Here is a 26,745-nt window from a genome sequence, read left to right as displayed (position 1 = left end):
TGTGTAGTATTCCATGGTATATATGTATCACATTCTCTTTATCCAGTACCCTGTTGATGGGCATCTAGGTTGATTCCATGTCTTTGCTATTGTGCATAGTGCTGCGGTTAACATACAAATGCATATGTCTTTTTGATAGAATGATTTATATTCCTTTGGGTATATAGCCAGTAATGGTATTGCTGGGTTGAATGGTCGTTCTAAGTTCTTTAAGAAATCTCCACACTGCTTTCCACAATGGCTGAAGTAATTTACATTCCCACTAGCAATGTGTAAGTGTGCCCTTTTCATTGCAACCTCACCAATGGCTGTCATTTTTTTTACATTTTATAATAGCCATTCTGATTGGTGTGAGTTGGTTTCTCATTGTGGTTTTGGTTTGCATTTCTCTAACGATTAGTGATGTTGAGCATTACTTAATCTATTTGTTGATTTCATGTATGTCTTCTTTTGAGAAGTGTCTGTTCATGTCATTTGCCCATTTTTTTAATGGGGTTGTCTGTTTTCTGCTTGTTGAATTGTTTAAGTTCCTTATAGATTCTGGACATTAGACCTTTTTTGTTGTGTAGTGTGTGAATATTTTCTCCCATTTTGTAGGTTGTCTGTTTACTCTGTTGATAGTTTATTTTGCTGTGCAGAAGCTCTTTGGTTTAATTAGGTCCCACTTGTCAATTTTTGTTTTTATGGAAATTGCTTCTGGGGACTTAGTCGTAAATTCTTTACCAAGCCTGATGTCCAGAATCGTATTTCCTAGGTTTTCTTCTAGGGTTTTTATAGGTTTAGATCTTACCTTTAAGTCTTTAGTCCATATTGAGTTAATTTTCATAACATATATAATGAAGGGAAGGGGTCCAGTTTCAATCTTCTGCATATGGCTAGCCAGTTATCCCAGCACCATTTATCGAATAGGAAGCCCTTTCCCCAGTGCTTGTTATCATTGACTTTGTTGAAGATCAGGTGCTTTTAGGTGTATGACTTTATTTCTATGTTCTCTGTCCAGTTCCATTGGTCTGTGTGTCTGTTTCTGCACCAGTGCCATGCTATTTTGGTTACTGTAGGCTTGTAGTATAGTTTGAAGTTAGGGAGTGTGATGTCTCTGGCCTTGTTCTTTTTGCTTAGGATCATTTCAGCTATTTAGCCTCTTTTTTGTTTCCATATGAATTTTAGAATAATTTTTTTAATTCTGTGAAAAATTATGTTGGTAGTTTGATAGGAATAACATTGAATCTGTAAATTGTTTTTGTCAGTATAGCCATTTTAACCATATTGATTCTTCCTTTCCATGAGCAGGAAATCTTTTTTCATTTGTTTGTGTTATCTCTGATTTCCTTTATCAGTGTTTTGTAATTCTCATTGTAAAGATCTTTCACCTCCTTGGTTCCGTATTCCTAGGTACTTTATTCTTTTTGTGGCTACTGTAAATGGGATTTCATTCTTGCTTTGGTTCTCAGCTTGGATGTAATTGGTGTATAGGCATGCTACTGATTTTTGTACAGCGATTTTATATTCTGAAATTTTACTGAAGTTACTTATGAGTTCTAGGAGCATTTTGGCAGAGGCCATGGGATTTTCTCAGTATAGAATAATATCATCTGCAAGGAGAGAAAGCTTGAATTCCTCTCTTTCTATCTGGATATCTTTTCTTCTTTCTCTTGCCTGATTGCTCGGGCTAGCACTTCCATTACTGTGTTGAATAGGAGTGGTGAGAGTGGGCATCCTTGTCTTGTTGCAGTTCTCAAGGGGAATGGTTCAGTCTTTCACCTGTTCAGGATGATGTTGGGCTGTGGATTTGTCATAGACTGCTCTCATTATTTTGAAGTATGTTCCTTCAATGCCTAATTGTTGAGGGTTTTTAACACAAAAGAAAGTTGAATTTTATCAAAGTCTTTTCTGCATCTATTGAGGACATGATATGGTTTTTGCTTTTAATTCTATTTATGTGGTGAATCACATTTATCAATTTGTGTATGTTGAACCAGCCTCCATCCCAGGAATAAAGCTTATAAAAGTGGATTCTTTATGTTTTCCCTTTACTATATTGCTATCCAGTTGTCCCTATTTCACTAACAACACCATACTCTTTCATGCTCCCAACATTTCCACAGGATTGAGAGACATAAAATGGTGACTAAAAGGTGGATTTCCTCACTCATTAGCAGACTTAACCTCTCTGTTCCTTAGATTCCTTCTCTGCAAAATGAGGATGATGATAGTACCCTTCTTATAACATAATAGAGAAACTAGAAAGGTTAGAAGACTGCCTGGCACATGGTAAGTGTCAAATAATGTTTGTCATTACTATAATTTTTCCTCTTTCATACTAACACACTTACCAAAGCCTTGAAAATGCCTCTCACATCTACTTCAACCTCTGCATCCCCACAGCAATTTTCCTATTCAGGACTTTTGCCTCCATCTGCTTTCTTATCCCAGCCATGACCTATTACATTTATTCATTTGTGTGTTTATTCCCTGAATAGTCAATGAAAACTTACAATAAACCAAGAACTGTTTGGGGCCTTGAGACAATAATAAAAAACAAAACAGACCCTATCTCTGCTCTTACGGAATTAATGGTCTAGAGTGCCGGGGTCAGAAAACTATGGCAGATGGGCCAAATCTGGCCTACCACCTATTTGTGTAACTAAAATTCATTGGAATACAGCCACACCCATTTGTGTGTTTTCTGTGGCTGCTTTCAACAATGGCAGAGTTCAGTTATTGCAACAGTGTCTATAAGGCCCACAAAGCAAAACTGTAAACTGCCTTGCCCTTTACAGAAAAAGGTTGCTGGCCCCTTTTCTAGTAGCAAAAAAAATATGCTAAGATCTCACTAAGATTAAAATTACGTCACCAGAGAGCTTACTGTTACACTATGCAGTCATCCTACACATAACAGATCAATATTCTTAAAATGTGCCTCCTCATTTGTGTCATTTTCTATACACCTGTCATGTCACTTAAAAGTTGAACTGAAGCCAGGCACAGAAAGGCAAACATCACATATTCTCACTTATTTGTGGGTTCTAAAAATCAAAACAGTTGAACTCATGGAGATAGAGAGTAGAAGGATGGTCACTAGAGGCTGAGAACGGTGGTAGGTAACAGGGAGGTGGGGATGGTTAATGGGTACAAAAAAAGTAGTGAGAATGAATGAGCAAGGACTAGTATTGGATAGCACAACAGGGTGACTATACTCAGTAATAATTTAATTGTACATTTTAAAATAACTAAGAAAGTATAATTGGATTGTTTGTAACACAAAGGATAAATGCTTGAGGGTATGGATACCCTATTTTCCATGATGTGATCATCACACATTGCCTGCCTATACCAAAACATGTCATGTACCCCAGAAATATGTACACCTACTATGTACCCACAAAAGTTAATAAATAGTTTAAAAAAAAAAAAAGTTGAACTGCCTGAGCCTGCTGTTCAAAGTCCTTTGACACCTCCTTTCAGTGCATACATTTATACGGGCAACTCTCACTCTGGCGGCCTTTCCTAAGACTTCCCTTAGCCTTCCCTAAGTAATTCACTAAAATTACTTAGATGCCCATCCACAGGATACCATAATACCCATTTTAGAACTTGTCCCATTTTATTAAAATTGTCTCCTTACTAATCTGATTTCTCCAAAATACAGAAGTCCATGAGGTCAAAAATGGAGCCTCCTGTGTTGTAGAATCTCAGTATCAAGCACAATACTATGCTCAATCCTAAGATAAGCACAGACAGCTAGCCTGTAGAAAATAATAAACATTCTTTAAATAGATACCTACCTCTCTTTGTTTTGTTTTTACATTGCCCATTATATAGACACCTCACCTCACACACATACTTCTACAAAATCTACTCCTCCTCAGGGCAGAGTAGTATATGTGGTTAAGGGAAGAAATATTAATGAATTAACATCAAGGGTTAGAAAAATATCACCCAAAGTAGAGAATAACTAATGAAGGCTTGAAATTTTTTTATTATCTCTATTTCACAGGGTGCTATAGAAACCAAGGAACAAAAAGAAAAATCTGACCTTGCACAAAATCATTCTCATTAGAATTATATAACTAATTATATATTAAACATATAGCTAATTGTTTCAGACCTAAAAATTCTGAGACAAACTATATGAGGCTCTGATTTGTTATTTTTTCAAATAAGATTTTGGCATCTATATTAAATTATGCTTAATGTGATTTATCTACTTTAATATCCAAGCAAGTGTTTTATTCCCATAACACTATGTTATATACCTTAAATATATACAATAAAGTGTAAGTGAATTAAATAAAATATTTTACCATTGTGAGCTCTGTCTATAAGGCAGTGAGAATAATTTTAAGCTTTTTTCAAGTAGATATAAAATGAACCACTAGATGGCGCAATCGTCACTTTAAAAAGTAATGACAGCATCATGTTTAAAAATTCTTTAATAAGAATTTTTACTATAGTTTTATTTCTTTTGTGAAATTAGTTACTGATTTCCTTTTTTGTGTATGAGGTCTTTGTACATTCTATACTCTTTGTGATCTTCAAAAATAATCTTCAAAATATGCAATTTTGTAGCAGATTAATTCTGTATTTTGTTTGTCTCCATTTTAGAGAACCCTATACAATTTTCCTTTTTTTGCACAACTATTAATTTAGGTGTAACAAGCATATAAAAGTCTATGACATAAATAAAAGGTCTGGGAAGGTGTGATCAGCTGCTGTCCTCCAGCTTAACAGATTCTGACCCCTATACCTCATACCCATTCTAGAATGCGGTTTTTAGACTGGCACGGTGGTTTATTGCTCTCTGGCTCTGACAGGAATTTTAAGTTAACCCTTTCTCTCATGTACTCTTTAGTGTAGTGTTTTCAGAAGAAAGAAAGGGGGATGGTGGGGAGAGAAAGGGAAGGAAGAAAGGGAGAAAGGCAGGCAGGAAGTGAGGGAGGGAGGGAGGCCGGAGGGGGCAAAATAAACACACGGTGCCCTGACAAACAACAGTTTATCAAATATATATATATATATATATCAAGATATAACAATAAAATCTCAAATACTATTTATTTAAAGTTCAAATATTGCATGGGACATGTATTAGTCCATTCTCAGGCTGCTAATAAAGACATACTTGAAACTGGGTAATTTATAAAGGAAAGAGGTTTAATTGACTCACAGTTCAGCATGGCTGGGGAGGCCTCAGAAAACTTACATCATGGTGGAAGGGGAAGCAAACATGTCCTTCCTAACATGGTGGCAGGAAGGAGAAGAATGAGCGCCCATTGAAGAAGGAAGCCCCTTATAAAACCATCAGATCTCATGAGAACTAACTCATTACCATGAGAACAGGATGGGGGAAACCTCCCCCATGAGTCAATTTTCTCCACCTGGTCCCTCCCACAACACATGGGGATTATGCCAACTACAATTCAAGATGAGATTTGGGTGGGGACACAGCCAAACCATATCAGGACATACTTCTACTAAGAAAAGTTATTTATTATTTAACTTATGTTTAAATTTAACTAGATGCTCTGCGTTTTATCTGACAACTCTGCCTTTGATGGGTCTATCAGAAAGTTTTCTGCTGGGCTCCTCCCAATATCACTCTCTAAACCCAGACAAGGTGTCTCTTTCAGCTGAGTATTCCCCATTACCCCTCAGCTTCTGCTCTAGCCAGAAACCACTTACTGCCACTGTATCTTTAGCTAGAGGGACACCTCTTGGTCAAGATTCATTTTTATATGTCCTCAAGCTATTGTTCCTGACTATGAACATCTCTTTCCTGGGATTCACTCACATTTGACTTGTCTCCAGTATGTTTGCAGCTCTTTTGGCAACCCCAGGAGCTGAGCCTGTGAGTTTGCCAATGCCAGGGAAAAACACACCAAGCTCTCCAAGTGGTCCTGCTGAATCTCTTTTCACTAGGCTTGAAGTTAGGAGACAGCAACACCATGCACAGCTTTTTCTTTAGGTGGTGGTGTGGGAGTTGGGAGAGAGACTTACAATGCAATTTTGTCTGAAGAAACAATTCTCAAAAAATTCTCTTTCAATTTTTACACTCTGAATCGTTTAAAGTCTTTGGTGTGGAGTCCAGTAATCCTATAACCAGTTATTAACTCTTTCCTTTGACAATTTAGAGTTTGAATCACAATTCATTTTGATCTCTTGGAACTTCAGTTAAAATTGACAAGTTAGCATCAAGGCAATACATAGTATGTATCCATCTCTACACAAGTGCTCAAATCATGCGGCTTTCTCTCAACCCACAGCTGCAATTGTACCACTGGGTGGAAAGGATCACTCTGCACAGAGACAGTTTCTACCTGTGATCCTGAACATGACCCTCCACACCACTGTAGCAGAGGAGCAACCTGCATTTCATTACCTCATGGATACACCTGTTTCTGTCCTCTAGGAACCACTGGAATCTACTGTGAACAAGGTGAGGCAGAATTTCAAATCATTTTGCTGTCCACAAATATAACTAAAATTAGGAACTTCAAAGTCAGTTTTCTTTTTGAGAAGTAAAAAAGTACATATAATAAAATTCAAATCCACTGTCCTCTTTTTCTAGTATATTTGACATTATACTTCACAGATAGACTAGTACTTAAAATTCAGTAGTACAAAAAATACAGCTTTTAGTATTGCTTTAATTTATTAACTCTAAACTCTCTATTTTGTGTAGATGTTCTAAATGTTTTGTGCTAAATGCAGTTAAGTCAAGTGAGCTTAAGTTCATAACTCAGTTCCAGATCAAGACTTCATCTCTGTGAGCCTCTCCTATCTGTATTTTCCATCTCACTCAAAACTGTCAGAAATATCACAAGGCCATCAGCTTCAGAGGGAAATTAGAGAGGAGAAATGGCCCCAAGTCAAGTAGTAACAGTAAGAAGCAACAGTGTCCTAACTACTGGGGCAACTTATGGTAGTGCCTCTAAAAGAGCTCAGCAATCTCTGGGTGCTCCCAAGCTGGGCTGTGGCTAAGGGATAATGGTATTTCTAGATCTGAGCTATCTTCTCTTTAATACCTGGCTGGGACTTCCAGAATAGCATTAGGGAATCCAGGAAACTCCCAGTTAAGGAAGTTGGAGAGATTAAGCCAGGAAAATAAAGGGACATAAGGACCTACCTGCCATATCCTAGCTTCCTGAAACTGGACTATCTACTATTTCTCTATCCTGCCTCACCCACCACCCAGAAGATGAAGCTTTAGCTCTCTCTTCCCTATTTTAGAAACAGAGGCTGGGATAAAAAGAGTACAGGAGTCAATCACCAATTGTGCTATATCCACCTTTGCATTATTTGGATGTTTTATTGTAATATCATATTCATATGTGTAAGAAAAAAATTAATATTTCTAGATCACTTTATCAAATATATTAATGCAAACATTTTATTCCTATATTCCTTGATATTCTACTTAGGTTTAACTGTCCAAAAGTCAAAATTGTTAATAAATGGAAGACATTTGAGGGTTAGAATAATAGTAGTTTATGGGAAAAAATGTTTAATCATGTCTTAAGAGTGTGATTATGAAATAATGAGATGAAGTTTTGTATCTGGCTTACATAAATCAGTCTCTCATAGTGACATTAGGGATCAATCTTGATCTTTAAGAAATTGTGTTTCTTAATTCCTAGAATATGCCACACTATTTCCCGGAGTAGAGATTTTGTGTTGCTTCCCTCTGCCTAGAATGCTTTCATCTTCCCCTCCATACCAGGTGCTAACACTTCACCTTGCTAATTTAGGGAAGACTTTCCTGATTGTCTTTCATAGAACTGAGGGCAGTGACCATGTCTGTTGAGTATCTAGCATCCATCATATAGTGCAGAGCAAAAAAAAAAAAAAAAAATCGGTTAAATATTTAAACTTAATAGCAATAATAAAAACTGATTATGATGGTTTTCATAGAATAGTTCCTTAGTGAAAGGCAGAGTACTCAAAAATTAACCAAGATGAGTACCTTTATAACTCCCAAAGGAATAGCTTTTAGAAATGGAAATAAATAATATGACAAGTAACATAAGGGCTAGTGAATTTAACAATAGGGCAAGCCACAGTTTTGATGCTTAAAGGCTCAGACAGTGAAAGTTTGAAAGATAGATTAACCCAAAATTTGTGTGGGTGTGTGGATGTATATAAATAGATTATATAGAGGGCAGATGAAGATAGATGAATGGATGTATAGATAGAAGATTAGATAGATAGATAGATAGATAGATAGATAGATAGATAGATATACATACATACATACATACATATGTACATAGATATTGGAATAGTCAGAGTAATGAGATTTTACAGAAAGAAAGTCTAGAAGATTTCATTAAAGGTGCCAGAAAATGGGTGACATCCACATAGAATTCTAACACAAAGTTAACCAAAGATATACCTTGATATTCTATAAAATAACAATTTGGTTAGAATACTTTAGAATCCAGAGTACTCATTAAAATATTATACCAAGAATTCTGGTTCACACATTTTGCAAGATAGGCAATATGTCCAGTTACTTTTCTCATATACTCAAGTCTTGCTTATTTGCTCATTTATGTTATAGCTATCTTTCCTGTTATAACATGATTTACAACTATACATATAACCTCTCCTAAATCATAAAATCTCCTCTCAGTTTACTTTTTCCTCATATTATTGGTAAATTGCTTTTTTCATGGACTAGTTTTAATACTAAATTCTAGCTATTGTGCACCAATGACATATAGTAAGTTAGATTCCATAATGTGTGAGTTTTTTACTTTTAACCCAGCAAATATTGAAAATGTTTCCTTTTTTGTTTTCACATTTTTTCCATTCACAGTATAATTTTCTTTTCACTCATTTCTAATTCCATAAGATAAAGAAACCCACACACATGGACATTTTGCATGAAACAGGCAAATGTTCAAACTACTTAAACATTTTTCTCATGCCAACAATTCTTTATGGTCCAACCAGTCCCTGATTTCCATTGAAACTGATTCTTACTAATGGAGATGTTCAATTCTTCAAGCCCTTCAACACATGGGATGGTTTCCAGCCAAGTCCTTGGTTTTCCTAATAACAGAGAAATTGGTCCAACACACAGTAGATGGCAGTGTCAGGAATTATTACTGTGTTTTCCTGTTTTCAAATACTTGTTTTTCAGGTGTACTTGGCCATGTGGAACACAGCAAGCAATGCACATGCTTTCTTCATAGGAAAAAAAATAAGCTTTAGTCTTTATTTCACTACTTTCAATCCCACTGTGATAATTAATAGAGGTGTAGTTACATGTGTATTAGATTCTCTATGTCTATGAACTTATAATAGTCATAAAAAGTAAAAGATAAGTAGGCACTGGCTATGATTCCTAGGAACACACATTTTACTTGTTTAGTCTTCTATGCTCTTCAGTACAACCTGCTAAATTATAAGTGAAACTCGGAGAGAAAGTGAAATGTATATAATAATTCTGAAGTTTATATGAACATCAAGCTTTTTGAGCATTTAAATGAATAGATGTGGCAGCTAAGCCTTAGTAGAAAGAAACAGACACAACTTCCATTTCTAACCTTAGACATTGGGCAAGTAACTTAACTCTCCTGAACATCAGGTTTCTCATGTGTGAAAAGGAGATATTTAAGAATCTCTGTTCGTGGGGAAATTTTGGCTAAAGTCTGGGGAGATTTCATTCTGCTTTTGTCAAGTCCTAAATTATTATTAGTTTTTACAAAACAGTGAGTGAAAAGTTAAGAACTTTAAGAGACATATCTATGAGGTTATTTTTTCAATAAAGTTTTTTCATTTCCATTCAAGATAGCATTAATAAGCACAAAAAATACATACATTGAATTTTTAGTTACCAATGGCTGAAGTTTCCTCCCTCAAAATGTTTTATATACTGAGTCATAAATACCCTGCCCCCCATTCTAGGAAGGCAGACAAAAATAGTGTTTGTTTACAAACAATTTCTACAAATAGGACTTGGTTGCTACTTCCCCTCAGGCAGGTCTGCCCACCTTCTTTTAAACTGAGATGATTGACAATGATGAGATCCAGCCAATTTGGGGCAATAAGAGGAAGGCTCCCTTAGTTTTTAATCAAAATATTACTGGTGACAAGCAAGTCAAAATTATCATGACCATAGTGGAAGATACAAAGATCAGAAAATAGCTCATGATTTCGTTTCCTCCACTTGATAAAATCTGTAAAGTATACATTAAGAAAAATAGAAAAGCAAGCCTTCTAGTGCCGTGTTCTTATAGCAGCCAAGGAATATCACAAGGCAAATGGTAAAGAAAGCCCTATAGTCTGAGAGGTAGAATTGTCAAAGACTCTTCTAGCATACCTCCAAAAAGAGTATGATAAGGAATCAATAAAATAAAGAGGCCTCCACAGTGCCTAGCATATAACTAGAACTCCATTAGTATTAGTCGCCTCCTACAGAGAAAGAAAAAAAGTGTTAGATTACATTTGGGTAAAATGCAGGCCATGTTCACATAGATATTTTTATCATTTTCATTTTAATAATATGGGTTAGCTTTAATATATTCTTAAGTTGAAATATTTTAAACCTTCTATTTTAAAAAGATGATGTTTTCTATATAAAAGATGTAAAGATTTTCAAACTATAATGATAAATGTAGTAGACATTAAGTTTCCAAAATGACCAAATAAAATGTTTAAAACAACAACAACAATACTCAGCCAGGTGCAGTAGCTCATGCCTGTGATCCTAGCGTTTTGGGAGGCCAAGGCAGGAGGACTGTTTGAGGCTAGGAGTTCTAGACCAGCCTGGGCAACATAGCAAAATCCTCATCTCTACAAAAAAAATAGAATAATTAGCCAGGTGTGTTCATGCATGCCTGTAGTCCTAGCTACTCAGGAGGCTGAAGCAGGAGGATTGCTTGGGTCCACAATTCAAGGTCACAGTGAGCTGTGATCATGCCACTGCACTCCAACTTGGATGACAGAATGAGACCCTGTATCTAAATAGAAAACAAACAAACAAAGAAACTCATTCTCAATAGAGTAATAGCAAATTGTTAAATTTTAAATAATATTTGTGGAGAACCTACTCAGGCAATACGAAGAGATCCAAAGCAGTATAAAATAGTGTCCTTCTGGAATCCTCCCTTATCAGGGGAACCCACCCCCAATATTTCAACGTAGGTTCTTTCTATTTTCCCTAAGTGTCAGTCGTTCTGAGAAATAAATAGAAAGAGTACAAAGAGAGGAATTTTACAGCTGGGACACCGGGGGTGACATCACATATTGGTAGGTGTGTGATGCCCACCTGAGCCACAAAACCAGCAAGTTTTTATTAAGGATTTCAAAAGCGGAGGGGGTGTATGAACAGGGAGTAGGTCACAAAGATCACATGCTTCTGAGGCCAATAAAGATCACAAGGCAAAGGGCAAAGCAAGATCACAAGGCAAAGGGCAAAGTCAAAAACTCCTGATAAGGGTCTATGTTCAGCTGTGCAAGTACTGTCTTGATAAACATCTTAAACAACAGAAAACAGGGTTTCAGAGCAGAGAACCGGTCAGACCTCAAATTTACCAGGGTGGGGTTTCTTCCCCACCCTAATAAGCCTGAGGGTACTGCAGGAAACCAGGGCATCTTTCAGTCCTTATGTCAACCGCATAACACAGACACTGCCAGAGCAGCCATTTATAGACCTCCCCACAAGAATGCATGCCTTTCCCAGGGTCTTAATTATCAACATTCCTTGCTAGGAAAAGAATTCAGCAATATCTTCCCTACTTGCACATCTGTTTACAGGCTCTCTGCAAGAAGAAAAATATGGCTCTATTCTGCCAGACCCTGCAGGCAGTCAGACCTTATGATTGTCTTCCCTTGTTCCCTAAAATTGCTGTTATTCTGTTCTTTTTCAAGGTGCACTGATTTCATATTGTTCAAACACACATGTTTTACGATCAATTTGTACAGTTTAACACAGTAGTGGTCCTGAGGTGATGTACATTCTCAGCTTACAAAGATAACAGGATTAAGAGATTAAAGACAGGGATAAGAAATTATAAAATTATTAATTTTGGAAACTGATAAATGTCCATGAAACCTTCATAATTTATGTTCAGAGATTGCAGTAAAGACAGGTGTAAGAAATTATAAAAATATTAATTTGGGGAACTGATAGATGTCCATATTAAAATGAAATCTTCACAATTTATGTTCCTCTGCCGTGGCTCCAGCCGGTCCCTCTGTTTGGGGTCCTGACTTCCCACAACACTCCCTAACTCATTTTATGAGGGCAGCATCATCCTGATACCAAAGCCTGGTAGAGACACAACAAAAAAGAGAATTTTAGGCCAATATCCCTGATGAACATTGATACAAAAATCCTCAATAAAATACTGGCAAACTAAATCCAGGAGCATATCAAAAAGCTTATCCACCATGATCAAGTTGGCTTCATCCCTGGAATGCAAGGCTGGTTCAACATATGCAAATCAATAAACGTAAACCATCACATAAACAGAACCAATGACCAAAACCACATGAATATCTCAAAAGATGCAGAAAAGGCCTTTGACAAAATTCAACAGTCTTTCATGCTAAAAACTCTTAATAAACTAGGTATTGATGGAACATATCTCAAAATAATAAGAGCTATTTATGACAAACCCACAGACAATATCATACCGAATGGGCAAAAACTGGAAGCATTCCCTTTGAAAACCGGCACAAGACAAGGATGCTCTCTCTCACCACTCCTGTTAAAATAATACTGGAAGTTCTGGCCAGGGCAATCAGGCAAGAGAAAGAAATAAAGGTATTCAATTAGGAAAAGAGGAAGTCAAATTGTCTCTGTTTGCAGATGACATGATTATATATTTAGAAAACCCCATTGTCTCAGCCCAAAATCTCCTTAAGCTGATAAGCAACTTAAGCAAAGTCTCAGGATACAAAATCAATGTGCAAAAATCACAAGCATTCCTATACACCAATAATAGACAAACAGCCAAATCATGAGTGAACTCCCATTCACAGTTGCTGCAAAGAGAATAAAATACCTACGAATACAATTTACAAGGGATGTGAAGGACCTCTTCAAGGAGAACTACAAACCACTGCTCAAGGAAATAAGAGAGGACACACAAACAAATGGAAGAACATTCCATGCTCATGGGTAGGAAGAATCATTATTGTGAAAATGGCCATACTGCCCAAGGTAATTTATGGACTCAATGCTATCCCAATGAAGCTACCAAAGACTTTCTTCACAGCATTGGAAAAAACTACTTTAAATATCATAGGGAACCAAAAAAGAGCTCGTATAGCCAGGACAATCCTAAGCAAAAAGAACAAAGCTGGAGGCATCACACTACCTGACTTCAAACTGGACTACAAGGCTACAGTAACCAAAACAGCATGGTACTGGTACCAAAACAGAGAGATAGACCAATAGAACAGAACAGAGGCCTCAGAAATAACACCACACATCTACAGCCATCTGATCTTTGACAAACCTGACAAAAACAAGCAATGGGGAAAGGATTCCCTATTTAATAAATGGTGCTGGGAAAACTGGCTAGCCACATGTAGAAAGCTGAAACTGGATCCTTTCCTTACACCTTATACAAAAATTAATTCAAGATGGATTAAAGACTTAAACGTTAGACCTAAAACCATAAAAACCCTAGAAGAAAAACCTAGGCATTACCATTCAGGACATAGGCATGGGCAAGGACTTCACGTCTAAAACACCAAAAGCAATGGCAACAAAAGCCAAAATTGACAAATGGGAAAATGCAGAATTTTAAGTGAAGAAACCTGGCAAATCCAAATATTGCTCCTATTTGTATATTTGATCATCTGCTCAATAATCAAGTTTAGTATTAACTGTAGTGATATGGGTCTACATTATGTAGCTCTTGATGTGCACATCATTTCTACAAAGATTACATGGTTTGAATCGATCATGCAGACACACCAGATAGAGCTAAGTTGAGGGTCATTCTACAGGATGTAAAGCCTCTTAAAAACTGTCAAGAATATGGAAAACAGTAAGAGGAACTGTTCCAGATTGAAGAAATATGAAGAGACATGACAACTAAATGTAATGCATTCCTGAAGGGCATCCTGGACAAGAAAGGAAAAAGAGACCTTGTTGGAACAGTTGAAACGTGAATCATGCCTATGGATTGGATTGTTGGATTGTAGTGTTGTATCAATGTTGACTTCCTGATTTGGAGGTTTGAGTGCTAATTATATAGGAAAATATCCTTGTTTACGGGAAACATTGACTAGAATGTTTAGAAGTTGTAGGACACTGCATCTTTAGCTTGTTTTTATAGGTTGGGAAAAAGGTCTAATAATAAGTAGGGTGTGTGTGTGTGTGTGTGTGACAGAGACAGACAGAGACACAGGAAGAAAGAGACAGGAAATGAGAGAACGAAAAAGATGAGAAAATGCAATAAAATAGGAACAATTGGAGAGTCTGGGTGAAAGAGATGAGAGTTCTTTTTGTTATGGCAACTTATCTATAAGTTCAAAATTGTTTCAAAGTGAGTTATAAAAAAATATTTCCATTATTACACACCTCTTATAAGCACCCTCAACACTCAAACTGCCATTGTTTCCATTGCACAAAATGATTTTTTAAAGCAACTCAAAAGTAAACTCAGACACAGCAAACGTGGTGTAGACAGAGAAACCAAAACAAAACAAAAGCTTCAAAGGTACAAATTAAACTGAGCAATGTAAGGCCTCGTGCTACCTGCTACTGATGCACAGGCAGAGTAAGCATGTTTTTCCTCTGAATCATAGCTTTGAGCAAGTCTGTAAATGTAAATATAATATCAATTCTTTTGTATTTTTGAGGCTTGTTTTATGGCCCAGTATTTAGCAAATATTTGTATATATTTTGTGTGTTTTTGACAAGAATGCATATTGGGAAGGTCAAATGCTATGTCTATGTCCATGATATCAAACATGTTGATTGTGTTGTTTAAATCTCCTGAATTCCTTACCGATCTCTGTTGCTTGATCTATTAGTTACTAAATTTTAGATCATACATCAGCCTACTAAACCACCACCTTGAACATCTTAAGAACATCTCAAATGTGTCCTACCTGAGCTCCACATCTTCTCCAAAATACCTGCTTCTCCCACAGTCTTCCCCATTTCAGTTAATGACAACATTATCCTTCTAGTTTCTCAGGACAAAAACCCCATAGTTACCCTTGATTCCTCTCCTTCTTTCTTACCCACATGTGATCTTTCAATTTTTCAAAATATATTTGAAATATGACCACTTTTCACTACCTCCACTGCTACTTCTCTGATACAAGCCACCATCACTTCTTACCAGTATTATAGTAATAACCTCTTGATAGGGAGTGCCCTGTTCCCACATTTGCATTCGTCACTGTATTCTCAGTGCAGCAACCAAAGCGATATTGTTTAACTTCCATCAGATGATGACACTCCTCTGCTCAAAGCTTTCCAATGATTTCCCATCTCATTCTTATAAGACAGTCTTGATGGATGTAATAGCCATAATATGTAGAGAGACAATTTTCTACTGGTCTGTCATGTTTCTACACAAGTTTTTTTTTAACTTTTATTTTAGATTCAGGAGGTACATGTGCAGGTTTGTTACAAGAGTGTGCTGCATGATTCTAAGGTTTGAGGTACAATTGAACCCAGTCACCCAGGTAGTGAGCATAGTACATATAGTTTTTCAACCCTTACTCCCATCTGCCTCGCCCCGATTTTGTAGTTCCCAGTGTCAATTGTTCCCATCTTTATGTCCATGTGTATCCAATGTTTAGCTCCCACTTATGAGAACACACAGTATTTGGTTTTCTGTTTCTGTGTTAATTTGCTTAGGACAATTGCCTCCACCTGCTGATTAAAGGTACTGGCTGTTTTTGTTCTTGGCTATCTTTTCAAATATGTTTGTGTAGAAAATATTCTTGGAAGACAGGGATAATGTCTTCCTTTGGAGCAAGAAGCCAGTTTGCTTACTGCCTTATAAGATGGAGATGCTGTCTTCATTTGGAGCAAAAAGCAAGCATGCTCACTGCCCATTATAAAAATATTTGGATCTCTAACCTCAGACTTCCTCCCCAAGCAACCTAATGCATGTTTATAACGTGGTCCGTGAGAGAACTGAGGTTCACAGAATTGACTCAAAAATGCTGATACTTTGGCTACTGCTAATGCTGTAATAAACTGTCCTTTGTCTCTGGAGTTTCATGTCTCTTACTAGCATCATTGAAAATGTTGCAAGCACATAGATACAGCTGGAGGCCATTATCATAAGCAAATTAATACAGGAGCAGAAAACCAAATACCACCTGTTCTCACTTATAGGTAGGAACTAAACACTGAGTACAAACAGATATAAAGATGGGAACAATAGGCACTGGGATCTACTAGAGGGGGTAGGGAGGGAGGGGCAAACGGGCTGAAAAACTACCTATTGGGTACTATGCTTACTACTTGGGTGATGGGATCAATTGTACGCCAAATCTCAGCATCATGCACTTTACCCATATAACAAACTTGCACATGTACCCTTGGACCTAAAATACAAGTTGAAATTAAAAGGAAAAGAAGAGAAGTTGCAGGCTAGTAAGTTAGCTAGCCAGTAGGTAAGTCTCAGAACCTTCCCCGTCTTTGAGAATGTGATCTGGTCCCCATAACCTCTCTGACCTTATCTATTAAAACTCTCCCCTTCCTTAACACTCGTCCAGTCACACTGCCCTCCTTCCTGTTCTTTAATCATGGTAGGAACCCTATCACCCCAGGGTTCATTATTCCCTCTATCCTCAAAGAGCCACTTGGCCCAATTCTTTACCTCCTTGAGGTGTTTATTCAAATACCACCTTCTTCATAATGCCTTTCCTGCCCCCACATGCACACATGCCTTTCTCCTTTCCCTGTTCTTCTAAGATGTATCAACATATATTCACTATTTAAACATACAACATATATTTAGTTTACCAACATGTTTATTTAGTTTACTATTTCCACCCACAAGGATGACAGCACAAATAATTTTTGTTTGTTTTACTGTTATGTCCCGGACAGGTAGCCAAAATACTTCAACTTCTGTGAACCTAGTGAACGTGTTGGCACAAACCTTTGCCTATGGTGAAATAGGGAGGGTTGCCAATGGTCACTAAATCTAAAAGATGGATAGCCAATCAGGAAATATTAATTTATGGTTTCAGAATACATGTGGAATATTTTCACCACAAAGTGATCATTTTTAGGAGTTGATAGACATACAAGAAATAATTGGGCGTATCTCAATGACTAATCACTGGTATGTCCACCTCAATTTTTCTCTTGACTTTATTTTAATCTATAAAATAAACATTTGAGTCATACTAAGCATAGTCATTTTTCCTGTTCTAGTTTATCCTTGAAACTGCTAAATAAAAATGTACCTCTTTTTGAAATGACATCTTGCACCAATATTTTGAAAGTGTATTATTATTAGAAAATGCAATCCTCCCCAGTACTTTGTTACTGAATACTTAATCAAATAATAAGCTATTAGAGCTGAAGCCTTTCTTGTTATATAAAAAATATGTATTGAGCATCTTCTCAAAACATACAATGTCAGAGCTATTAATAAAATTCATTTCTTTTGAGTTTTAGTTCAGTGACATTTACATACAATTTCAGTATGTGTCACTTCTTTGGAAAAGCACGAGTTAGGAGGTCAGCTGTTTTATGATACGCTCACATGTGCACAGATAATTCTCAACTCCTGCACTGACCCAGTATCAACAATAGTTTCAGCAAAATCTTCCTCTTGAAATACAATTCGAGCTCCTCCCCACTGGGTAACAGGGAACCCTCTCATCATGCTGTTGTTGACTGAACTCTTCCATTCTTAAGACCCCCCTCCCAGATGTTAAATCCAGCCAAAGGAAAGCAGCAAAGCCAAATAGGTACTACCACAAAACCTAGCCTTATAGGTATTTTTTATCTGCATTCTTCATTGTGTTCAATATTTCCTACAAACACTTCCTCAAGAGGGAGAGGGAAAAGATTACTTGTAAGATGCTAAAAGTGTGTATCAAATATAAACAGAGGACAAACTATTAATTTTTGAAAAATATTAGCTATCTGCTTATAACATAAAGCTTGATTTCTAGCTCAAACTATTCACAATACTATGAGCCACATAAGTTAAAGGCCTATAAATTTAAAAACATACAAATTTATGGTAAAAAAAATATAGAATGCAAAACTAGAATCTCTGAGGGAAAAATATAGATGATTATACATAACTATGTGTTGAGTAATGTTTTTAAATAAGACAAAACAAGTAAATTGTAAAAGACCAAGAATATTGGTAAATACAAACTTAAAAATTTTGAATAGCATACCATAAGTAAAGTTGAAAGAAAAATGACAAATATGAGGATATACTTGCAATAGATATAAGAAAGGATTAGGACTCAGAAGACATTTTAAAAATTGCAAATCGAATTTAAAAACATACAACAGACATAAACAAAAAAGTCACAGAAAAACACAAATGGCCAATATTCACATGAGAAACTCAACTTCACTTGTAATCAGCAAAATGCAAATTAAAATAAAATGGAATCATTATGACTGCTAAAAACTTAAAATTTTAATAATCTCAAGTGTGCTTGAGGATATATATAAGGATATTCTGTCACCCTCTGCTGGTTGTGGACACTTTAGAGTGTAGTTTGGTGGCATCTATTAACTCTAAAAATGAACACAGACCATCACACTGCGATTCCATTTCTCACATGTTTAAAAGGAGATATAATTAAGTATGTTTATCAGTATAATAACAAAATAATTTTTTTTGAAGTGGAGTCTTGCTCTGTCACCAGGCTAGAGTGCAGTGGTGTGATCTCAACTCACTGCAACCTCTGCCTCCCAAGTTCAAGCGATCCTCCTGCCTCAGCCTCCTGAATAGCTGGGGCTACAGGTGCGCACCACCATGCCCAGCTAATTTTTTGTATTTTTAGTAGAGACGGGGTTTCATCATGTTGGCCAGGTTGGTCTCAATCTCTTGACCTCGTGATCCGCCCACCTTGCCCTCCCAAAGTGCTGAGATTACAGGCGTGAGCCACCATGCCCAGACGATAACAAAATAATTTCAAGCAACTCAAAACATGGCAACATGGCAGTGGTTAAGTAAATTGTGGTATAATTAATCTAAGATAATCAAACTATGACAAATCCAGTAGTAAAAGCCAGTGCATCTGAAGTTTAAAGAAAAGGAGGAAAAGTAGCATCATATTTCCATGTAGATTGTTCATTGAACATCTCCAGGGAACACTATTCACATAAATTACAATATGATGACTTCCCCTTGGGGTTATGCAGTGCACCATATGCACAATGGTGGGAATGTTGGGAATTTAACAGGAGGCCAAATCATGCAAAGCTCCAGAGGCTATGGTAAAGAATCTGCATTTTATTCTAAGTAAAATCCCTGAAGGGTTTAAAGAGGGCAATGAATTGATGTTTTCAAAAGGTTTCTCTGGCAGATATATAAAATGTATGTGAAGAGATTAAGACAAAAAGTAAAAAGATCAATGAGGAGTACATTGCAATGGTCTAATCAAGAGTTGATAGTGGCATCAACTTGGATGGTGGCAGTGGTAATGGAAAGATGGGGCAAATATGAAATATATCATGCAGCTATAATCTATTAATGCATTATATTGGGAAAAGTAAAGGAAATTTTGGAAACAGCACAATCAAATTGATTACCAAGTTTCTACATGGGGCTTTGAATGGGTGGTGGGACCATTTGCTGATCTGAGGAAGGCTGAGGGAAGAGTATCTTTCAGCAGTACAACTTCAAACATGTTAAATTCGATATAACTCATATAGCCAAAACAAATAATCAATAAGAGAGATGACTATATAAAACTGAAGCTGACAGAAGAGGTTTAGATAGACGTAAATTTTCAAGGAGTTATCATATGTATAGGTATTTCTTAAAGTCATGGAATTAGATGAGAGGTCACTAATGGAAAGAAAAGAAGAGAGATGGGCTATGGAAAGCCCTGAGGAATTATCAAATTTATAAGACAGGGGCACATGAAGCTAGAGAGATAGGGTGGGAAACCAGGAGAAATGGAATACAACTGAAAATAGCCTAGTTACCCTTCAATGAGGGAACTGCTAAGGAAATCATCCTATATCCATTTTATAAAATATTATGCCACAAAATACAGTCAACTGCTCTTTGACAAAAGAGGAAGAAGAATAAAATGGGGAAAGGATAATCTTTCCAACAAATGATGCTAGAAGAAATGGACATCCACATGCAAAAAGAAAAAAAAAGAATCTAGACACAGACATGACATCTTTCACAAAATTTAACTCAAAATGGATTCAAGGCCTAAATATAAAATAAAAAACTATAAAACTCCTAGAAGAAAATATAAGAGAAAATCTAGATGACTTTGAGTTTGATGATGAGTTTCTAGATGCCAACCAAAGGCAGAATCCATGAAAGAAAAAAATTGATAAATTATATTTCATTAAAATTAAAAAACTAATCTGTCAAAGACACATGAAAGAGAGTGAGAATACAAGCCACAGACTGGCAGAAAATATTTGCAAAATATATATCTGATAGAGAACTGCTATCCAAAGTAAACAAGGAATTCTTAAAATTCAACACAAAAATTAACTCAATTTTTAAAATGGGCAAAATATCTAAACATAAACCTCACTAAAGAAGATATTCAGATGGCAAATGAGCATATGAAAATGCTCAACATCTTACGTCATTAGGAAATTACAAATTATAATAATTGTATAACACTAGATACTTTTTAGAATAGCTAAAACCCAAACACTTATCACCTAAAGCCAGCAAGGATATGGAACAATAGGAACTCTCATTCATTACTGGTAATGCAAAATTGTACAACAATTTTGGAAGACAATTGGGCAGTTTCTTACAAAACTAAAAATGCTCTTACCATATGATCAAGCAATTGTGTTCCTTGGTATTTGTCCAAAGGAGCTGAAAACTTGTGTTCAAACTATATGATTCCAACTATATGATATACTGGAAAAGGCAAAACCATGAAGTCAGTAAAAAAAGATCAGTGGTTGCCAGGGTGGAGGGAGAGTCAAATAGGCAAGCAAAGAGGATATGATGTATGATTTTATGTATGATACTGTAATGGTAAATAAATTTCACAACGCATTTGTCAAAATCCATAGAATGTACGTGAAGAGTGAATCCTATGTAAATGATGAACTTATGTGATAATGATGTGTCAATATAGATTCATCCATTTAACAAATGTACTCTAGTGGGCAATACTGACAGTGGAGAAGGCTGCGCATGTGTTGAGACAAGGGGTATATGGAAACCCTAATACTTTCCACTCAGTTTTGCAGTGAACCTAAAATGGCTCTGAAAAAATAAAGTGTACTTTTAAAAATACCTTCCATGTATTTAAAAGAAGTGATAGGCAAAATATGCTAATATCAGTTTCACAAAGATAGATGGAAAAAAGCAATTACTTATGCATAGTTTATATAAAATGTGGTTTTATTTAAAATAAATCAAGTATTAGATATATGCATATGTTAATTGTATGTGTATTTTTTTAAAGTCTGGCTACATGTACAATAAACTTAACAGTAATTCTTGGGATTAAGAGAGGAGAAACAATGAAATTTCACTTAAAAAATGTTACACACTTTTATATTGTTTGTCTTATAATAAACATGTATTAATTTAGCAATATTTTAAAAAGTTCAAAAGGACACTACATTTTAAATCACCCTTGTGTTCTTAAAATTTTAACCAGATTTTATGAAAATGTGGTCCAAGGAACCCCTATGTCAGAAACACCAGGAGGGTTTATTAAAAATGGGGATGCTTTCTGAATCCCATCCCAGCATTTTTTTTTTTACGACAGGGTCTCACTCCGTCACCCAAGCTGGAGTGCAGTGGTGCCATCTCAGCTTACTGCAACCTCCACCCCCACCTCCACCTCCCAAGCTCAACTGATCCTTCCACTTCAGCCTCCCCAGTAGCTGGGACCACAGGCATTCGCCACCATGCCCAGCTAACATATATATATATATATATATATATATATATATATATATATATATATATATATATATTTTTTTTTTTTTTTTTTTGAGAGGTGGTGTTTCGCCATGTTGCTCAGGCTGGTCTCAAACTCCTGAGCTCAAGCAATCCTCCAGCCTCAGCCTCCCAAAGTGCTGGGGTTACAGGAGTGAGCCATCGTGCCCGGCCTCCATCCTGGCTTTAATAAATCAGGCCCTCTAGGAATGAGGTATAGCGCTTTGCATTCTTGGCAACACGATCAGGTGATTCTAACCTCTACCCTTCTGAATAGCAATAAGTCGAAATGAATGAGTACAGTTTTTTTAAAAAAAATCAGCAAATGCCAACACCTCTTGGATAAACACCTACCAATTATTCAATCTAAAGTAAAAGGAGCCGTTAGCATACGCCTGGTCCACAGAGCAGGGAGAAAACTAAATAACTAGATTAATGGCTAAGCTATGTCCTGAACCAGGGCGCACTCTAAGAAGCACTGTAACATTATAAGAAAAGAAGAAGGAATATAGATTTCATAGGGATAAAAACTGGCCAAATGTGCAGAACTTTCCATCTCCCTCTCATAATTCCCATTGGGTCAGTTATACACAGAAGCAAAAAAAAATATCAATATATTATGCCTTATAATATATCCTGACTCAATTATACTCTGTATTTGAATCAGAAATATAGAGGCTGAAGAATAACTTATAAAGTGCCTCGATCTTCCAACATTTGAACTTTCTGAAAGCATTATAAATGTAAGACATTTCCAAGAATTTCAGCTATGCATCTGATCCCTCTATATAATGCAATCTAGAGCAGAAGATTTGTGTCAGATAGTATCAGCCAAAAAGGCATAGTTACCAGAAGCAAGAGAAGGCTTTTCAGTAAGTGACTTCGTTACAAAACCCTAAAGTTAGTGGAATTAAAACAGACTCACAAAGTTACCAAGGTTTGATGTACTCACCTACAAGCAACTCTTGGGCGATAAATCCTGAAATTACAAAATTACATAAGCAGTTTATTGTATTTATGAGCAATGTTTTTTGATCCAGCAGATAACTCCCAGAGTTCTCTTTCTCTCCTTCCCTCAGCTTTATCCATAAGTGATCCATCTTTCAGAAGCAATGAGTTATCCTGGATGTCTTTTGCTTCCTTTCATGTTCGAAAAAAGACACATATTCAATTGCAGTTTCAGCCTCTCGCTGCAGATGGTATCCTATTTTATGCTGCACAACACTTAAAAGCCCAATCAGGTAAGATTGGCAGACTGTTTGTTTGCAGAATGAATTCCTAATAGTCTATTAAGTAATGTATGATAGTGTTTGTGTCACCTAGTATTTAAATATGTAAACATTTGATGCTTTTATGTTCTATTGTCACTGCAAGTGTATGCGTATGAATTTAGAAGCCCTAGATATTCTAATAAAATAGCAACAGATTTGTTGGAATTAAAGTTTGCAAAATCTAAATATAGTATATGCTCAACTTAAAAACAATACCATCAAAAAAGACATTAAAGCCATGCACGATAGTACTATGTCAAAGGAGACAAAATATGCATATAAAAGATTTTTTAAAAGGAAGGCATGGCTGATACATTTCCTGTAAATTCAACCACATTTATAGCTCCAAAAATTCTCTTTAAGTTGTTCTGTCATCCAAATAGTAAACCCAGGATTTGTGTTCTGAAATGCTTACAAAAACATTTTAGGATTTTAAAAGGTATATATTTACCATAAAATATGAAATAAAGTATCCAATTAGTGTTTTAAAATTTAATTTTTTAGGTTTTACTTTACCCTTGATATCCATTTTCATTCATTTCTCCAAAATTCTGACAAAGACATTTGCACATATAGTTACATCTCTATTGCTAAGTATTTTTAAAATCTTACATTTGACTTTCTTTGATCTTGTCTCTCAGAAAATGAGAAACAATTTTGATATTGAGAAATAATTACATTTGCTTAATTTCACATCATTAGCAAAAATGGTGCTCTAATGATCATAATCTAAGTAGTTCTTATAGAAGTGTCTTGACTTGCTTCTAAATGATAAGAATATCAGGGAATTCGACCAAAGTGGTTCCACCTCAATGCACTTCTCAAATACCCTCAAAATAATTTCAAAGAGAAAAAGTACAATTGAGCTATAAAATACAGCTCAGAAGAAATTTGTTCTCCTGAGATATTTGGTTTTAAATTCATGATTAAATCTCCTTGTGAAAATGTCAAATAGGAGAACCACATACAAACATAAATTTTCTATTTATAAATCAAGAGACATTAAAAGACAATCAGCTTCAGTTATATTGCTAATAAAACTCAAAATTAATTTAAGTGGGACCTATGTAAGAGGGCAGAAAATCAAGGTATATTCAGGATTGTGACTGGCTGGGAATATTGTACTACAGTTTTATAATCAGTACAACGATACATATTTGTTTGTGTATATGAAATATAAAGCTCATACACACTAATACACATAGGAGGGCAAGAGCACATCTTCTTACATCTGTTATTCAATGCATGTAGTTCAAGACAATCAAGAGTTTCCTTTTTTATGCCATCAGACACTACTTACAGAGATTCATTAGTTTTACACGATTGATGCTGCATTTGACACTTATATAAGAAAATCATGCAAATTTTTAAATATTAAAAATATAAGTTCTACATGCTTAAACCTAGATTAACCAAAAACAATTATCAGATGAAAGGCATAAACTTATTTTTTAGTAATCAAGTGATATAACAAGTTTATTTGAAGTCTCTCATTTATTTAAGGTTGCAGAAAATGCAGCTGACAGTCCTGTACTTTGTACCTTCTCTAAGAACTGTGCCTGATGTAAACATTAACCAAGTCTTCATAGTTGATCCTCTGCTAAGAGGACCTATTAGTAAAAACTAACCAAACACTTAATACACAAAGTTAAAATCCAAAAATTTTAATAAAAGCAGCCAATGTGGTTTTCACATATTGAAAACCAAATTCTAAATTAACATGGTTTCTGTATCTCTTTAGAGGTTAATAATTTGAGTACTCTCAAGTAGTGTAAAATTTAAAACAAAATGATAACTTGAAAATTATACTAGATGATCTCAGATCTCTGATTTTTGAAAGATATTTTAAAGAAATAAGACTCTGGTCCCTTTTCATCTATTTCTGCTAAAAATTTAACACCTTTAAAAGATTTTTGATATATAAAAATTATCAACATTTTGTTAAGCACAAATTAATCAAAGCCTGAATTCATCTGATATAGTTATAATCCTCCCAACGTGTATAAAAAGGCCTAGTCATTGCAATGTGAAGTTAAAACATACTCAAATAATTAAACTATATTAAAAAATATATAAATAAGTTTAAATTACCATTGCTTTCCTTTTCTACAGAAAAAAATGTATATACAATTCCCCTGATATGCTGATTCTGTAGTCTCTTCACAAATATTAGGTCCTACAAGGTTTCTCTTATCTATAATAAAGCACGGTGGGATAGCAGATGATGAGGTAGAAACAATAGCAGAACAAAGGTGGGAGAAGCCTCAGCCATGGTTGAATGGGCATTAAATAGCCAAAGTGAATTCATTTATGATCTTTATCCTATTTGAACTCTGTTTCTTGTAAGGACCGTTCATTACATTTTCTTACTCTAATGCGAATCCAAGGCCAGGTGCAGTGGCATATGCCTGTAATCCCACCACTCTGGGAGGCCGAGGTGGGCGGATCACCTGAAGTCAGGAGGTCAAGACCAGCCTGGCCAACATGGTAAAACCTCGCTCTACCCAAAATACAATAATTAGCCGGCCGTGATGGCCAGTGCCTGTAGTCCCAGATACTCGGGAAACTGAGGCAGCCCGGGAGATGGAGGTTGCAGTGAGCCGAGATTGCACCATTGCACTCCAGCTTGGGGGACAGAGCAGGACTCCGGTCTCAAAATAATAATAATAATAATGCCAATGTGTACTTATGACCCATAACTAGAGCATCATATCCTAACGCAATGAAATTTAAAAGTCTATGATTTTTTAAGCTAATACAGCTTTTCGCTTCCATAGCCACAGAAAGAAAACTTTTTGTCAATTTTTCATAAGAACATACTAGCTGAGTTAAAATAACCCTTTCTTCGCAGAAGCTATCCTTGCTCTTTCTTCTGGTTGGCAACATGACCAGTGATAGTATAGATCACAGCTTCAGCTTTCCTAATCATTTCTTAGATATTTTTTATTCTAATGTAGCTCTTCACTATAAAATTGTTTACTACAGGAACACTCTACAACACAAGGAGCAAGAAAAGCTTCCTCCATAATCTTGCAAAAGATAACTGGTTTGTGTTCACTTGCAGGCCACAAAGTATATTTAGGTTGCTACAAATTTTTTGAACTTAATTATCAATTATGTTTACTTGTTCTAGTTTTTGGTGGTATAACCCAATGTATATTTTTTCTTTCCTAATCTGAAAGTTTATAATGTTGCTTCTCTTTCCTTATAGTTAAAAATACTGTACGTTAGAAATTATGCAAATAAACTGAGTTTCTTTGTTATGAATTTTTAAAACAATTTTCATGTCATTATAGGAAAAAAGTTTTTGCTTTCAAGCTAAAAATATTATTTGAGAAATATTCTGAGTCATCTCAACCCACAACCCTACAAACGTATTTCTTTATTTAATAATT

At 35.7% G+C, this 26,745-nt stretch overlaps 1 protein-coding gene across 1 annotated transcript in view; it reads left to right on the top strand.

Moving 5' to 3' along the window:
• The window catches only part of LOC100974207 (eyes shut homolog), a 1,877,183-nt gene that overhangs the window by 1,844,849 nt on the left and 5,589 nt on the right, over positions 1-26,745 (top strand). Inside the window, exons 40-41 of the mRNA XM_063605324.1 lie at positions 6,261-6,433; positions 23,159-23,320. Of these exons, the coding sequence (XP_063461394.1) occupies positions 6,261-6,433; positions 23,159-23,320 (335 nt within the window). The remainder of the gene's footprint in view (positions 1-6,260; positions 6,434-23,158; positions 23,321-26,745) is intronic.

Source organism: Pan paniscus, chromosome 5, assembly GCF_029289425.2.
Source record: "Pan paniscus chromosome 5, NHGRI_mPanPan1-v2.0_pri, whole genome shotgun sequence".
In the NCBI taxonomy this organism is placed as follows: domain Eukaryota; kingdom Metazoa; phylum Chordata; class Mammalia; order Primates; family Hominidae; genus Pan; species Pan paniscus.
This window is presented reverse-complemented; position numbering and strand designations above follow the sequence as displayed.